Source organism: Caenorhabditis briggsae (assembly GCF_000004555.2).
Source record: "Caenorhabditis briggsae complete genome, chrII, whole genome shotgun sequence".
Classification (NCBI taxonomy): Eukaryota; Metazoa; Nematoda; class Chromadorea; order Rhabditida; family Rhabditidae; genus Caenorhabditis; species Caenorhabditis briggsae.
This window is the reverse complement of record NC_013486.2, coordinates 13,016,837-13,034,030: the sequence shown is the minus strand read 5'-3', so window position 1 is coordinate 13,034,030 and position 17,194 is coordinate 13,016,837. Positions and strand designations below refer to the sequence as shown.

At 35.8% G+C, this 17,194-nt stretch overlaps 4 protein-coding genes across 4 annotated transcripts in view; all 4 read right to left on the bottom strand.

The window, feature by feature from the left end:
• Window positions 1-222, bottom strand: part of CBG19502 — a gene marked incomplete at both ends in the record, with an annotated part of 6,778 nt that extends 6,556 nt beyond the window's left edge. Inside the window, one exon of the mRNA XM_045242850.1 lies at window positions 120-222. Within this exon, the coding sequence (XP_045096794.1) occupies window positions 120-222 (103 nt within the window). The remainder of the gene's footprint in view (window positions 1-119) is intronic.
• Window positions 223-3,734: 3,512 nt separating this feature from the next.
• CBG19506 lies at window positions 3,735-12,301 on the bottom strand (the record flags this gene model as incomplete). Its single annotated transcript, XM_002646778.1, has 15 exons — window positions 3,735-3,809; window positions 4,148-4,273; window positions 4,326-4,436; window positions 4,487-4,651; window positions 4,701-4,793; window positions 5,220-5,369; window positions 5,736-5,822; window positions 5,873-5,938; window positions 6,863-7,056; window positions 7,772-7,913; window positions 7,961-8,088; window positions 8,140-8,287; window positions 9,118-9,227; window positions 9,297-9,438; window positions 12,269-12,301. 15 exons carry the CDS (start codon window positions 12,299-12,301, stop codon window positions 3,735-3,737), a joined length of 1,770 nt encoding a protein of 589 aa, XP_002646824.1.
• Window positions 11,972-13,389, bottom strand: CBG19507 (the record flags this gene model as incomplete). Its single annotated transcript, XM_002646779.1, has 3 exons — window positions 11,972-12,056; window positions 13,070-13,236; window positions 13,306-13,389. 3 exons carry the CDS (start codon window positions 13,387-13,389, stop codon window positions 11,972-11,974), a joined length of 336 nt encoding a protein of 111 aa, XP_002646825.1.
• Window positions 13,390-14,438: 1,049 nt separating this feature from the next.
• CBG19508 lies at window positions 14,439-16,377 on the bottom strand (the record flags this gene model as incomplete). Its single annotated transcript, XM_002646780.1, has 5 exons — window positions 14,439-14,561; window positions 14,605-14,756; window positions 14,804-14,942; window positions 14,988-15,366; window positions 16,322-16,377. 5 exons carry the CDS (start codon window positions 16,375-16,377, stop codon window positions 14,439-14,441), a joined length of 849 nt encoding a protein of 282 aa, XP_002646826.1.
• Between the last annotated feature and the right edge of the window lie 817 nt (window positions 16,378-17,194).

Below are 17,194 nucleotides of genomic sequence, written 5' to 3'. Positions count from 1 at the left end.
TCTAGAACTTTTAGAAAACTTTTAGAATCCTTCAGTCCTCCAGAATTCTTCAGAATTTCTTAGAGCCAAACTCTCCAGAAGTCCTCTGAAAACTATAGTATCTCTCAATTCGTGCTCACCCGTATTCTCCAACAACGTCCTCTGCATATTCTGTTGCGTGTTGATGACGGCGATCAGCGGTTCGGTGATCGGTCCGACGAACTGCTTCATCGCGGGTCCCATTTTGAGGGACAACTCTCCGAGAGCCCCATGTGCGCCCGCGAAATTTTCCAAGTCCCACTTTTTTTAATTCGACAATACACCAATTTATGCAATAAAATCAATAAATGAGACCCCAAAACGCAAAACCAAATTTTTGATCTACCATAAAAATACGACTAAAATTACCACTAATAATGAAGGGTCTCGTATGGCCCCCGGGACAACAATGCACTGTTGCCATATCGTAAAAATCAATAGGTGTCACTATCTCTCTCCCTATCTCTCCTTATTCCACACTATTTCTTAATCCATCCAGTAACATCTGTTCATTTGGTAGGACAGTGTTGTTGGAGAGATAAAAGGAAAGTTAGTGACTGCCAGGCAAACAGGGAGGGTAATTGACTTTGATGAGCAAAAAAAGACCTATGCTGCCTGATTGCATAATTTTGCTGTGTATAAAAGAGGGTACGGCAGCTAGAAAAATCCGAAAAACTAGGTCTTGATCTAGGAAATCCGATTAAAAAATGGACCATGACATAAAAATTAAGACGTGAGACAGAAAACTCAAAAAATTAGATCATCTACCAAATTCACAATTACAAAATTTTATCGCTTTATTATTATCAACCAAGATCGATTAATGAATCCTATGCTCCTCCCTTTCCACCTCCTCCTCCACCTCCACGACAACAGCAACATGCAATGACGATGATAGCAATGATAAGGATAAGAAATGCAGCACCACCACAGATCAAGAATAACCGTGTCTGGAAATTAGACATACTGTAGAAAAATCTCAAAATTTTGGAAACCTTACCTGTGTATAAAAAGTGCATTTTCCCAATTCATCACAGCAAAGTTTATACATGTTTGATTTCTCGTCTGCATTCTTGTACTGATCACTTCCTTTCCCTACAATTTTTTAGAACTACAGCAATCCCAAAAAAATCCTGTTACAGTAATTGCAGATGATTCCAAACGCAAACTTCTCTTCCTCGTCATTCAGAATTAGTTTAACTCTATCCCAAGTGGCTTGATTAATGGATTCCCAAGAACGGGGGTCACTCACCGGGATTACTGTAGTTGACAACGTAGTTTTCGAAAGTGGCTTAGTCAGAAAGTTTTGATTATTTTGGAAACTAGTTTTGTGGTTTTTTGGAGTTTAATCGATATTTATGGTGCGGAAAAGAGGTCAAGGAAAAAAGGATTTCGGGTCACTATTTTTTTAATATCGAAATACAAGTTTTTGTAATTTTTTAAATTATGTCAAAACAATAAAAAAGGATTCTGTATCACGTGGATTCAGAAATCATAAAAATCTCAACAATTCCTGATTTATTAGACAAAAATGTCAGTTGAAGCAGAAGAATGTCCCATTTGTGAGTAAATTTTTTTCAAACTGGATGCTTTAGTACCCAATTCAAAATTTTCTTGAATTTTTAAAATTCCTGGCCTTTCTGATTTTCTAGAGTTATTTTCTAGCGCAAAAAGTTATCAGCGTATTGTGGAAACCAACTGTAAAACCTGTAAAACGCAAACCTTCAAATTTTGATTTGGCTCATCTCAGTTCCTGTGAGAGTTATCAAAACGTAATCAACTGATGAAACACTGCTGATAATATGATAAACATTTTGCCATTGATCACTTTTTGATATCTTTCACAGAAACCAAGCTAAATTGAGTCAAAATAAACGCCATTACTTCGACCGCCGGATGACCGCCATACAATGGCGGCCGGCCGTAGTCGACCTCGATTTTTTTTCTGAAGCCATGGCACATCTACAAATCTCTTTTTGTAAATCTTCCAAAAACTATTCCAGATGTCAAATCCGAAATGTATTAGGTTGGCGGGAAAGTCTTTGTCACTCTGTTTGTTTAATCACTGTTCTCGTATATGGAGGCTGTGTATGATATCGACTCTAGTGAATAACAAGGTGATAAGAACCTTCCATATAAACAAGTCCCCATCTCCTTCCCTGCTCCTCATCTGTAATTGAAACGATATGTTTGTTCCCACTGCTATTCACATCAGACATGTTTTGATTTACCTCTTCCTATCTCACACCACGATGAAGGATTCGGAAACTTTCTTGAAGAATGTGTACAACACACATGTCCCTCACTACAATACTATTCGCAATTGGTTCCATCGTTTCGAAAAAGATGACTTCTCGCTCGATGAAAAGGATCGCTCTGGGAGACCCCGTGAGTTGGATTTGGACAAGCTGAAGCACGCATTGCAATCGGATCCATTTCAATCTAGCCGTGAACTAGCTGTCACATTCGGAGTTCACCATAGCACAGTCCTTGAAGGTTTGAAGTCTCTTGGAATGAGAAAACTTTTTGGTCGATTCATACCTCATCACCTGACTCAAGCCAACCTTGACCGCCGAGTCGACGATTCGATTACTCTTCTCACTCTCCACGCGGGCGATCGATGGCTGGACCGGCTAATAACCGGAGATGAGAAGTGGGTCTTCTACGATAATCACCACAGGAAATCCCAGTGGGTTGGAGAAGGAGAGAGCCCACAGGATGTCCCCAAACCCGACCTTCATCCGAAAAAAGTTATGCTCTCTGTGTGGTGGGGAGTGGACGGCCCCATCTACTGGGAACTTCTGCCCGAGGGCAAAACAATAACTGGAGACCTCTACACTACTCAACTACGAAACCTCAAGAAAGCAGTCGACCGTTCGGCCCTGAAAGACAAGAAAGTGTACTATCAACATGATAACGCTCGCCCACATGTTTCGAAACAAGTGAAGCAGGAGCTGATGGGATATGGATGGAATGTTCTCCCTCACCCCCCGTATTCTCCTGATCTTGCTCCTTCCGACTATTGGTTATTTGGCGATATGACACGTGCCTTCGAAGGAAGAAGCTTCAATTCCCGTGGAGCGGTCGAAGCGGCACTCAAACAATACTTTGCCTCACGCCCGGCTGGATTCTACCGCAATGGAATCCATAAATTGAGGGAACGTTGGAGACATGTTGTTGATAATGATGGACAATATAATTAATTATTCGGTTATTTTTTCTTTGAGAAATAAACTATTGAAAAAGTGACAAAGACTTTCCCGCCAACCTAATACCGTAGCTGCGACAAAGCGTGTCAACAAACGGACCAAATGTACCAGAAGTGTTGTGTGGTTTTCGATTACTGTTCATTCTACCGTACCATTTGGTTCTTCTGGCTCGTATTCCTGGCTTGTATGATCTGTTTGCTTGTATCGACTTTGGCGTGTGCAATCATTTGTTTCCGGAATAAGGGAATCGTGGAGGAAAAGAACTCAGAAAAAGATTCGGAGAGCCAAAAATCGGATGAAACCATTTGAGAGATCTTTTTTATTGTTCAATGAAGGTTTTATTTTATTTTGCGAGATGAAAAATTTTGGGATACAACACTTGGAGTAGAAATTTTCGATTTTTTTACGTGAACTCTCGAAAATCTTTCAAATAGGATTTTTAGAAAACGTATTTCAAAAGATGACAGGTCATTCTCATGAGCGAGGTCAGTTTCAACATCATTTCCCTTATTTCTTAAAACTCGATTTTTTGAAGTAGCTTCCTTTTCTTCGTTCAGAGTCCAAAGACACAAAATAAATGTTCTAAAAATAAAACATTTATATTTTCCCACCAACAATAAACCATCACATTTTCACAAATCAAAATATTTTGGAAATCAAATTTTGATCCAATTTTCTGTGTTTCTCATTATTCAACTCATTTCTCTGCTTCGAATTATTCAAATTTGATTTTGACGTTTTTGGTGACTGGGTTACTGTAGCCAGTAGCTCATTGAGACGTTTGCTATCCAATTTTTTTGAAAATTCCAAAATCGGTCTGTTGGAATTTTGAGGACTCGTGATTGGAACAGGTTTTTGGACTCGAGGCGTCTGAAATCAATTTTTTCGAATTTCAAAAACTAATATTCGAAAAAACATACCGTATCCTTATTGAAATTTTGAGATGATGCTGAGTTTTCCTGTTCAACCAGAAAATCGAAAAGACTCATTTCTTTGGGAACCAGAACTTTTGGAGCTTTCGGAGCTGAAACTTGGGGTGACGTCTTCTGGAAAAGTGAAAATTTTAATTCTCAAAAAAGCCTGAAAAATTAGACTTACCGTATTCATACACTGGACCGACGATTGTGAATTTTGTGGTGTCAAAAATCTAGATATATTGAAATTTGCTAATTTTGAAGTTTCCAGAGCAGGTTTCTGAATTGGAGCAGTCTGAAATTTCAAAGATTATCATTTTTAGATCTGGAATATTCCAAACTTACCGTACTCTTACATGGACCCGGAATTTCCAAAATTTCAGATAAACTGGAAGTGGAGGATTGTACAGAATTTTCCTCTGAATTTTCAGATTCCATTTTCCTCAAATTCTCCTCTTGAACCAAAAAATCGAAAAAGCTCAATTCTTTGGAATCCCGATTTTCTGAACTCTGGAAGATCAGTATTTCAGATTTCGAATCAATGAAAATGGGGACCTACCGTTTTCTTAACTTGCTCAAAACTCTGTGATAGTAATTGCAAAATTTCATCTAAATTGGGACATACCATATTCGAAGTTTTCAGAACAGGTCTCTGAAAACAATTTTTAAATTTACAAATTCAAAAAAAATCACCCACCTCAATTTGGTTCAAATTCACAGAATCTTTCTGGGAATTTTCAGACTTCTCCCTATCAAATTCTAAATTTAATTTTTTCGAATCTTCCCTTTTTCTTTTTTTCGGATTCAAAATTTTTGATACTCCCAGAACTTGGTTTGAAGAATTCTGAAAGTTTGAAATTTTAGATTAAAACTTTTCAAAAACCAAGTTACCGTATCATAAATTTCAGATAATCTGGCACTTGCGTCCCTCAAAATTTTCATAATAGATTCCGGAAATACAGGCTGAAAATCGAATTTTTCAAAAAAAAAATCTGAAAATCTTCAAAACCTTTTCTGCACGTTTACAATTCTTTGGGAGAAAATGTAGTTGTAGTTTTTTCAAACTTTTGAATGAAACTTTGCAAATTTTGCACTGCATCAATCCTGATTTTTTGTGAATATCCAAAATGTGATTTTCCAAATTCTTGTATTCCGAAAAAATAGAATCACAAGATGGGCACTCGAATTGTGGCTGCTTCATGATATGAGACATCATGTGGGTTGTAAGCTGAAAATGAAAAAAAAATCTGAAATTTTTAAATTTTAAAGGTGGGGGGACATGAAAAAAATAATGTTCTCGAAATTCCGTTTAAATATGCCCCTCGAGGAGTTGAACTTGTCGAGACTAGTAGTGACGGTGCGGCGCCGCTACCGACTGAGCCACGCGGGCAAAGAGGCAGCCGGCGCCCGATTGCATACATAAAGGTGAGGACGACCGCTGTACGCAGAGTGACATTAAGCGTTGTACACCGTCACGGTAGAATGCATACCCTAGCTACAAAAATCCTACGAAAAATCTCCTGTCCCCCCACCTTTAAAAAACTAGAAAAATGTTTTTTTTTTAATCTGAAATTACTTTTTCAAAAATTCTCACCACATCTTTCCTCACAAAATCATTTTCGCATATTTGACATTTGAACAATTTCCCGCTATGCTTTGCCTTGTGAAGCAAAAGAAGTTTCTGGAATTTTCAAAAAAAAATATTTTGGCGCCAAATTCAAAAATTCTCACCCTGGCACAAAATGGAACTTTGCAGATGTGACACGTGTATTTTTCCCTGTTCTTTTCAGTCGATTTCTGCAACAAAAAAAAATATTAAAAATTTAAAACTAGGTCATGGCCTAAAAAAATTAGATCGTGACCTAGAAAATCCAAAAATTAGGTCATGACCTAGAAAAATTAGGTCATGACCTAGAAAAAATTAGGTCATGACCTAGAAAATCCAAAAATTAGATCATGACCTAGAAAATCCAAAAATTAGGTCATGACCTAGAAAATCCAAAAATTAGGTCATGACCTAGAAAATCCAAAATTTAGGTCATGACCTAGAAAATCCAAAAATTAGGTCATGACCTAGAAAATCCAAAAATTAGGTCATGACCTAGAAAAAATTAGATCATGACCTAGAAAAAATTAGGTCATGGCCTGGAAACTCCAAAAATTACGTCATGACCTAGAAAATGCAAAAGTTGGGTCATGACCTAGAAAATCTAAAAATTAGATCATGACCTAGAAAATTCAAAAATCAGGCCGTGACCTAGAAATTCGAAACATGAGGCCTTAACATAGAAAATAAAAGGAATTAGGTCATGACCCAGAGAAATTAGGTTATGACCTAGAAAAAGTTAGCTCATGACCTAGAAAATCCAAAAGAAATGTTCAACCCACAACGTGCAAGTCCAGTTTAGCATATGAAAATGTCGAAAATTCACAAAATTGACATTTCAATTCCTCATTTGGATTTTGATTTTGTGGATCTGGAAATTTGAAATGTAATTTTTGAAAAATCAAAAATTGAAAATTACCGTATCTGGCCATTCCCGCCTTTAGACACTTTTGAAATCGACAAAATTGGCATTGAATATTTTCATAATGAATTTTGCAATTTTTCGAAAATGCGCACGGATTTAGGTCGTTTTTTCCTCGATGGTATCGATAGAACCACTGCAAAAAAAAATAATTAAATTTTTTTTTTCAAAAATTTCGAAATTTTAGACTCACTTGACAATTATTACATGCTGCTATTATTCTGAGATATCGATATTTGATAGGACCGCGTTCACAAATTACACAATTGTTTTCTGTTTCGTCATTTTCATCGTTTTGTGAACTTCCGAGATCCATCGCGTTTTTGGAGCCCATCCAATTATTCTGGGCACACGGTGCACTGAGCAATTTGACCACTGTTGAAGTTTCTGGAATTTATGGATTTAGAAAATTCACGATTTCAGACTTTTAGAATTTCCTATGTACTGAATTTCCGAATTTTCGAGTAGCAGTATTTTGACGTTTCAGAACCCCAAAATTTGAGGATCTGAAAATTTTGGAAGTTTCTGATTTTTAAGAAGTTCAGATTTTTGGAATTTCAGACTTTTTGGAACTTTTGAAATTTACTTTTTAGTTTCCGAATCTCAGAATTCCAGAATTTCGAAATCTCAGGAATTTTAGAATTTCGAAATCTTCGAATCTCAGAATCTCAGAATTTCAGAATTTCAGAATCTCAGAATTTCAGGATCTGAGAATACTCAGAATCTCAGTAATTCAGAATTTTAGAATTTCAGAATCTTTGAATCTTTTAAAACCAGATTTTCAAAGTTTCAGAATTTCGAAATCTGAGAATCCGAGAATTCGGAATCTTGGAAATCGCCAAAGTTCCTGAATCCTTGAAAATCTTTTCAAACTTCAAGGTTTTAAATTTTGGAAACTTGAAAATCTTTCAAACTCTCAAGAACAGAATTTTTAGATTTTTTCAGATTTCAGATTTCTTCTTTTTTTTTGAAATCTCGAATGCTTATATAATTTCCGAATCTTCAAGAAATTCAGAATCTTCGAAATTTCATATTTGTAGACTTTGCAATTTTGGAATTTCGAAGTTTCTAAATTCCAGAATTTCTACATTTTAACCCTCACCATTTCTTCCCATTCCTTTGCTCAAGCACTTCCGAAGCCGACAGGCTGCGCAATCACTTTTCGTTAAAAAATCGATTTCACAATTTCCCGATTTTTCGCACTGCGGTTTGTCCTCTCGATCTTTATGATTTCGATAGAAGTGCTGAAAATATTTTCAGCCATTTTTTTTTCGAATTCTTTAAAAATTACCTGACAACTTTCACACGTCTTCACTCCATGACTCATTCTTATCTCTTCGTCGTCTCCACAAATTTCACAAATCCCTTTGACAAGTTTCACATTTTTCGCATTTTTTGCTGCTTTTCTTTTCACATATTCTGGAAAAAATTAATAGAAATTTTCATGGAATTCGAAATTCTTTTTTAAACCATCATGAGCTGTCGCCAACGCCTTTGACCATTTATGAAATCGACATTTTTTGCAGTTCGATCTTGTGAAAACTGAAATTTCGCAATTGTTTGAATCATTTGAACATTGAAAAATGGATTGCTTGAATTGACTATCACGATAGAAATCCTGAAAAAATAATTTCAGATAAAATATACCATAACCTAGAAGGGCCGCTAACTTTGAGCCAATTTATCTCGGTCCCTGTGAAAGATATTAATAAGGGGTCAACTGATAAACTGTTTGTGGTAGTATGAGAAACATTTTATCAGTTAAGAACTTTTTTATATCTCTCATAGGAACCGAGATAAATTAGCTAAAACTTGACAGTGTAGGGCCCTTGTATTACAGGTTTTACGGTAAGTCAAAAGAGACGGTTCCAGGAGATTTCAGAAATGGAAGTTTTGAAAGTGAAGACATTTCGCAACTGATATTTCACAACCAGACGTTTTAAAACCGGCTTTTTTGCAACTGATGAATTTAGAACAACGCGAATAGTTCCGAAATGTCCGATTGCAAAATACCGTATTTGCTCTTTGAGCTCAATTATCTCGGTTCCTATGAGAGATATCAAGAATCCATCAACTGATAAAATAGTGATTATATTATGATAAGTAATTTAACAGTTTACAACTTTTTGATATTTCTTGAAGGAACCGAGATAATTGTGTTCAATGTAAGCAGTATGGGGGCTCTTCAACCGTAAATGCCCCCTTTACGTTCATTCTGAGCTCCATCATCTCAATTCCTATAAAAGATATTAAAAATCTATCAATGATAGAATGCTTGTCATAATCTAATCAACATTTCATCAATTGACAATTTTTTCATACCTTTCACAGGAACCGAGATAATTGAGCTCAAAATTCATATGCATATAGGGTGCTCTACTATTAGAACTAGGAAACTTCATTCCCTTCAAACTTCCATTTTCCCGAAACACCCAAAATTCCACTCACCAAACAATCCTTGCACGTTATCACTCCATTGAATTCATCAGTCGCCTCATCTCCACAAATCTCACAAACACCCAAATGTTCCACAGATACATCAGAATATGTTATTCGGTCTGGAAAAAAAACAAATTCAAAATCTTCAAAATTCGCGCCAAATTGAAAATTTTAAGTTTCAAACTTACCGTCTTTTGAAAATCCGTTTTTGAGACACTTTTGAAATCGGCAATATTGACAATTATTTCTCGAAGTATGATTAATTTCGCAATTTTTGGAAAAATTGCATTTCAATTGGTCACTTGTCTTCTTGTGGTGATAATAGAACGTCTGGAAATTTAACCATAATTAACTCTTTAATTTTTCTTCGAGGTCAATTATCTCGGTTCTTATCAGAGATTTCAAAAATCTGCCAACTGATAAAACGTTTGTCATAATCTAATCTACATTTAATCAGCGAAAATTGTTTTGATATATTTTACAGGAATTGAAATAATTGAGCTCAAAGTTATGAGTTTCGTAAGCTTACGCTGCAATTTTTACATGTTATCACTCCTTTATACCGAAATGTAACACCATTTCCACAAATTTGACAACATTTTGAATCATTTGGATTTTCAATTGAGTCGTCTGGATCCATGAGATCTAAAAAAACGACTGAATGATTTAAAAATTGAAAAAATAGTCAAAATATTTTCGAAAAAAAAACGGAGAATTGTGCAAAAATAGCATTAAAAGGGGAGAATAAACTCCAGAAAAATGCAAAGAAGTGCCATGTCGAATAGGTTGAAAAAATCAATAAACAAAAAATGTGTAACAGAGTTTCTGCGAAAATTATTTTTGATCTACCGCCGAATTTGGTGTAGTAATTTCGAGATTTTCTTAAACCTAGAAAATAGAAAATTTTGAAAATTCGAAAAAAAAAGTAGGAAACTTTGAAAGTTTGGAAAAATAGGAAATTGAGAAAACAATTGAAACATTTCTTTTCTTGCCTACAACACTCGCTGATTCTGTTACCAGAATCAGCGCTGCCTACAAAGAATCACCATAAACGAAAAATGTACAAAATTGGGACAAAATTATAACTGGGAGGAGAAACAAACATAAAAGTGGGCGAAAGTGATCCCAAAAACGGGCGCATTTACTTGAGCGCGTCGAGAGTTAGATGTGCAGGGTACAGTAGTCCTCAACAATTGGCAGGACGTTCAAATCGGCATCGTGGGTGGTTGGCAGGAAGAAGGCGTCGGTGATCTCATATAAATTGACAGAAAACGATAGAATAAAAAGAGAATGTATTCAGAAAGTGGAAAAAGTCGTGAATAGGGAACTTTAGACCCCTAAATTCGCGACACTGCCAGGGCCAGAACTGTTTCCTTCTCAGTCGTCTGATCCATCCTTGGTCTTACTAAAAACCCCAACTCTGTCTCTTATTATTCTCGTCTCATTTACTTCTTTTTTCTTTAGTTCTAAACTTTGCCTTTATTGCAATCGTTAGAATCATAATCATAGTGAATCATGGTAGATCATGATCACTGCTTTCTATACTATCGTAACTCCTTTTTTCTATTTTCTTTTGGAGTACTTCTTTTTCTTGTTCTTCATTTAGCAAAAAAAATCAAAAATCAAAAAAAAATCTACTACTGGTTTGGTTCAGTGGTATTGTAGTTCTTGCTCTGACTGCTCAGTTGCGGTTTCCTCTCATTTAACTTCCAGGAAAATCGACTGTTCTGCTGATCTCAGATTCTCCATGCCTCATCATGGACTTCTTTTTATCTTCATCATACTTTTTCGAATGGGAACTTTTCGGTTCAGTTTATTTCTTGTCATGTCTCCACTCTTTATTACATACTATGCTCATGTGAATTCCACATTTGCCGCAATCTGAAGTGTTCCATAGCTTCCAGTAGTGCCAATAATCATGGCTATTCTTTCTCCCTTTCTCCTTTCAACTTCAAGAAGTTTTTTTTTTCCGATTCTAATTCTAATTTTATATAATTCTCTGATCTTTACTCCTAGCAAAATTCGTACTCTGATAGTTGTATCCAATTGTACTTAATGTACTGTAGCATCTTTTTCTAGTTTCTGCTCCGTTTACCACCATGCTGTAGACACTGGGCTGATAATCCTCTGCACCTATTATTCGTTTCAACCTCAAAGTCACAGTATTATTTTTCTTCAACTCTTTGATTAGTGTTCTATCTTTAGATCAAGTCACTCCTGTATCACTTGATACGATGTTATATCTTTTGTTTGATTGCAACAGAAGATTATCTATTTGTCTTTGGGTGTCATTGGATTTACTGTATACTAGAATTTTTGGATCTTCTGTAGATGAATCATACGTTTCTGTGTTCTCATCTTTCTTGAATTATTTACAACCATGTTGATACCAGTTTGAAGGGCGATTGGGTCATGAGAATACAATTTGATATCATCAGCAAAGGCGGCAAGGTGAAGAGAGGGGACTGAGCTCTATCAGATTATTGGATATTCGGAGAGATACAACCTCATCTAGAGAATACGAAAATTTGCACCATTTATGTGAAAAACCGAAAAAAAAAAGAATACTTTGATTCGCGGCTAGCTGGCTTTTGAAGGTATTGTATCCACAAGTTATCTGAACATTGCCATGTCGTGGACCCCGACGGTGCATACTGCTAATCTTGGATTAATCCTGCTTTTGTATTATTCACAAATAAAACAAGGGGCAGTTACTTTCCTGCCAACCTAATATATAAGTAGTATAACCGCGATGAAGACATAACAATAAAAAGGCGTCAGAGGAAAAGTAAAAGGAAAGAATGTTATAATATGAGAAGGGAAAGAGAGGATCCAACACTTGAGAAGACAGCATCATGAATAATCAATTCGCATCAACAGCTCCTTCTTCATCCTCACTCTCCTCTTCGGTATCAGACTCGAAAATTGGACGCCGACGTATTATCTCTCTAACAGTACTCGATGAATTGACACTTCACCTTGCCGCCTTTGCTGATGATATCAAACTGTATTCTCATGACCCAATCGCCCTTCAAACTGGTATCAACATGGTTGTAAATTGGGCTTCCGCCAACCATCTCCCTCTTGCCCACTCTGCCCTTCTTCGCCTAGGTTCCCATAATTCTTCCCATCCTCCCAATATTGCGGGTGTCACACTTACTCCCTCCTCCTCCGTCCGGGACTTGGGACTCATTACTGATTCCTCTCTCAAATTCTCTGCTCACATCAACAAAATCACATCTCTAGCTCTTCTCCGTTCCAAACAACTCTTAAAGTCATTTAGATCTAAGTCTCCAGAATTCTACATTCATCTTTTCAAATGCTATGTTCTCCCGATTCTTGAATATTGTTCTGTAGTTTATTCCCCTCCGCCTTCTTCTCGCCTTGCTCTAAAACTAGAATCTCCCTTAAGATTTTTCTCTAAGTGTATTTTCCAGCGTTGTAATATCCAGTACAGTTCCTATTCTCAATATCCTCAATATGTTCTCCATTCGACATCGTAGGCTAAAAGCTCAACTAATTCTTCTCTATAAATTTTTAAATGGCTCCGCCTACTTTCCTAACCTAAATGCACATGTCAAATACCTCTCCTTCCCTCGTCGCCCTATGAACTTAATTATTGTTCAGCCCTACTCCTCTGACTATTTTTCTTCAATTGTTCCCCTGTGGAACGCCATCACTTCCCAAGTTACCCGATTTCTCCTACCTTCCGAGTTTGAATCCTTAATTTCTTCCAGTATTACCCGTTATTGATATATTTGCTCCCTATTTTTCTTTTTCTACCGGTTACATCTTTCCTGTGTCAAATATCTAAATTATCCCGTTTTCCCTCCGCTACTCAGATCGGCCTCGTGAGGGGCATTTTTCTGAGTCTTTCATGTCTTGCCCTCTAATGTTTTATTACACCTGATCAATAAAAAAATTAAATTAATTGTTATAAATCAGCTCAATAAGTATCCACAGAAACATCATATCCACTTTTGGTTGAATCCTCTCCCGATTCGACTTTTTTTTCTCTTCTCCATCACGACCACCCGTCTTTCTTTTCCAGTAGAAGAACCAAAAAGCTGCTCCAGCAGCAGCAAGACATCCAATCGCAATCAGAATGATCAAAAAGATAACCCAGCCCTGGAAAATGATGATACGTGAAGTTCAGACTGCTCCGATTATGGAGAAATTCAAAACATACCGACATACCCCCACAAAAATTGAGCATGTTACAGCAAGCAGAATAGCGTACTCTATCGGTTTCTCCATTATTGTATGAATCACTTTCGGCATCTGAAAACTCAAGCATTATTTTGTTTTTCATATGTCTGACCCGCAGGATTCAAATGCTTCTTTGCAGTGTTCTCTATATTTTTCTTTAGCTTCTGGCGGCATAGCATTGAAAGCGCCAATTGAAATTTTCAATTTTTTCCTGTCCCTTCTCATCATGTTTTTTATATGTACATGTTTCTCCCGCATTGTTGTGGTTGACTCATGTCTAGTTTTTTTTTCTGAAGAAACATCGTTTCAGAATTGAAGGAAATATATTAGGCTTACAGTTGTTGGAGTAGGACTGTAGAAGGGAATAGAGTATCTAATTTTTGGAATACATTTCTCCGCTTTTTTTCGGTGTTTAAAAATATTTTTAATCTCAAAAATAGATTAGATTTTATTCATAGATAAGAACATAGTAATATGTGACTATTCATCCAAAATAGAGGTTTCTGAGGTTTTACAACTTTTCTGAGCTGGTAATTTGTCTATACTGGCAAATAAGGGCCAGGACAAATCGAATTCAGACATTCAAAAAGATTTCGCGGACCTTGAAAACCTCCAAATTCTAACCTTTTCAGAGTGAAAGCATTGTTTTGTGGTGCACTGTAGAATGATCTCATGTAATTCCATCTGGTTTTAAAAGTCGTGTCAGATTCTTCTTTATTCGTTTTGTGCTTTAAAGATGGGGGGGGGGGGGGGGGACATGAAAAAAATAATGTTCTCGAAATTCCGTTCAAAGATTTCTCTCGAGGAGTTGAACTTGTGAGGGCGATGATTGAGGGTGCGGCGCCGCTACCGACTGAGCCACGCGGGCAAAGAGGAAGCGCACGCCCGATTGCATACATAAAGGCGAGGACGACAGCTGTACGCAGAGTGACATTAAGCGTTGTTCACCGTGACGGTAGAATGCATACTCTAGCTACAAAAAAACTACGAAAAATCTCCTGTCCCCCCACCTTTAATGAATATTTGTATTCAAAACTGTTCATATAATTTTATTGGATTAAAATAAAATATTTCTGAGACATTTTCCAAAACAATGGAATTTTTTTAATTTGTAAAATAGGTTATACTAATGATAAAATCTTCTGGAACAGATCCGCAAGAAGATCGTGATCCATTTCAACTGGATCCTCTACAGCCACACTTTTGACATCAGAGACTGATTGAATTCTAGTCATACACCTTTTCTGAAAATTCATTTCTATAATAAGAACCAACTTTCAAACTCACTCTCAACTCTTCCAATTTGTATTTTCCAGCCATTTGCAATTTTTCTTTCAGTGGCTTATATGATTTCTCCAAAAGATATTCTTCACATTTTTTGATGATAGTGGGGGTGTTGTACATATCAGCAATTGATAAGATTCCCTCAACAGTTTCTTCTGGAATATTCTGAGAGTTAAGTTAGAGAAGAGGTATAGTAACCCACCATCTGGTCCAGGTTCTCCGTAAAGGAGTTCCAGGAAGAATTGTAAGTTTTGAGGATTTGAAGTAGAAAGTTTGATTTCCGATTTTCCAGAATTTCTGGAGAAGAGATTAGCAAAGTAGGGGGATTGGGAAGAGAGGAACTGAAAACTTGAGATTATAAACTACAAACTACAAAAAAAACTAACCAATTTTGAAACATGAAACTTCTGTTCATCAATCACAAGAGCAACATCTGAGAATTGTTTGTCTTCAAAACTTCTCAAAACTTTTCTACTTTTCTCTTCATTCATTCCTAATATTTTCACACGAACATTCACTTCCAAATTTCCATTATCATCTAGATAATCATTGATTATTCTTTCCCAAGCGATCTTTTCCGGATGTCCTTCGAATTCACATTGTCCAGTTTTGAAAATTCGCATTTTTCCAGATGTTGATAACACTTTTCCGCAGTCAGAAGTAATAATGTATTCGAATTCAGCTTGAAGTTCATGGCCAGTTTTATGTGGAGGTATCACACAGAGAAAGAGCTTCAGATAACGACTTCTTTGAAGACCCACGTACCTGGAATGGGAAAATTCTGGAATGTTCAGATAAAAATTAATCAAGTTATAAGCTCAATTATCTCGGTTCCTGTCAAAGATAATATTAGAAAATTTTTATCAGAAAATGTTCAACTGATAAATATACATCATAATATCACCTATTTTTACAGATTTTTAATATCTCTTATAGGAATCGAGATAATTTAGCCCAACGTATATGTAAAGAGTGGTTACGGTCTTTGTTTAGTTTCCTTATAAGCTCAGTTATCTCGGTTCCTATAGGAGATATCAAAAAACTTTTAGTTGATAATTTTGTTATCGTAATCTCACCAATATATTATCAGTTGACAGATTTTTGATATCTCTTATAGGAACTGAGATAAAGGAGCTTAAAGTGCGAATAAGGTAAGCAAAAGCTCAAACCCTCAAATTTTTTGCTGTCTCATCTTTTTCAATTGAAAATATTTTGGTTCAGGTAAATTTTATCGAAAAACTATCAAGTGACAAAATTTTTATCAACAAATTTCACACATTTTATGTTTGAATTTTACTTCTAATAGACTGTCAGCAAATTTTTTTTGAACATGTTTACCTCAATTTCTGTGAGAGCTATTAAAAAATCGTTAGAAAATAAAATGTTTGATATTTGGTGATAAAAATGTTGTCAGTTAACAATTTTTTGATAGCATTTACCTGAACCAAAATGAAGTTTAAACTTGAAAACCTAAAACTTGAATACTAAAAACCTGTAATAAAAGAGCCCACACTGTCAACTTTGAGTCCACATATCCGAATATCTATACAAGATATCAAAAATGTGTCAACTGACAAAATACTTCTGACATTATGATAAACAATTTATTTGTTGACAACTTTTTTGTGTCTTTCACAGGAACTGAGATGAACTGGCTCAAAGATAGGGTGCCTTTCTATTACAGGTTGCTTCTAAAAACCAAAAAATTAGGTCAACTCACCACTTGAAATTCGAAAAATTATTGAAATCTCCATTCTGCTTGTCTCCCATATTCATGTTTCGCACATTTTTGAATTTTTGAGAAATCATAAATTCTTTTCCCATTTTCAGAATTTTTTTTGAAAATTCAAAAATGATGAGGAAGAAGAATGAAGTGCGGTAAACAATGGAAACCAAATTTACTGATAAGAAAAATGCATTATCAGGAAAAAAAAGGGGAAAAATCACGAGGAGAATTAGAAAACAGGAATTGGAAAACAGGAATTGGTCAAAACTTCTCAAAACTTTTCTACTTTTCTCTTCATTCATTCCTAATATTTTCACACGAACATTCACTTCCAAATTTCCATTATCATCTAGATAATCATTGATTATTCTTTCCCAAGCGATCTTTTCCGGATGTCCTTCGAATTCACATTGTCCAGTTTTGAAAATTCGCATTTTTCCAGATGTTGATAACACTTTTCCGCAGTCAGAAGTAATAATGTATTCGAATTCAGCTTGAAGTTCATGGCCAGTTTTATGTGGAGGTATCACACAGAGAAAGAGCTTCAGATAACGACTTCTTTGAAGACCCACGTACCTGGAATGGGAAAATTCTGGAATGTTCAGATAAAAATTAATCAAGTTATAAGCTCAATTATCTCGGTTCCTGTCAAAGATAATATTAGAAAATTTTTATCAGAAAATGTTCAACTGATAAATTATACATCATAATATCACCTATTTTTACAGATTTTTAATATCTCTTATAGGAATCGAGATAATTTAGCCCAACGTATATGTAAAGAGTGGTTACGGTCTTTGTTTAGTTTCCTTATAAGCTCAGTTATCTCGGTTCCTATAGGAGATATCAAAAAACTTTTAGTTGATA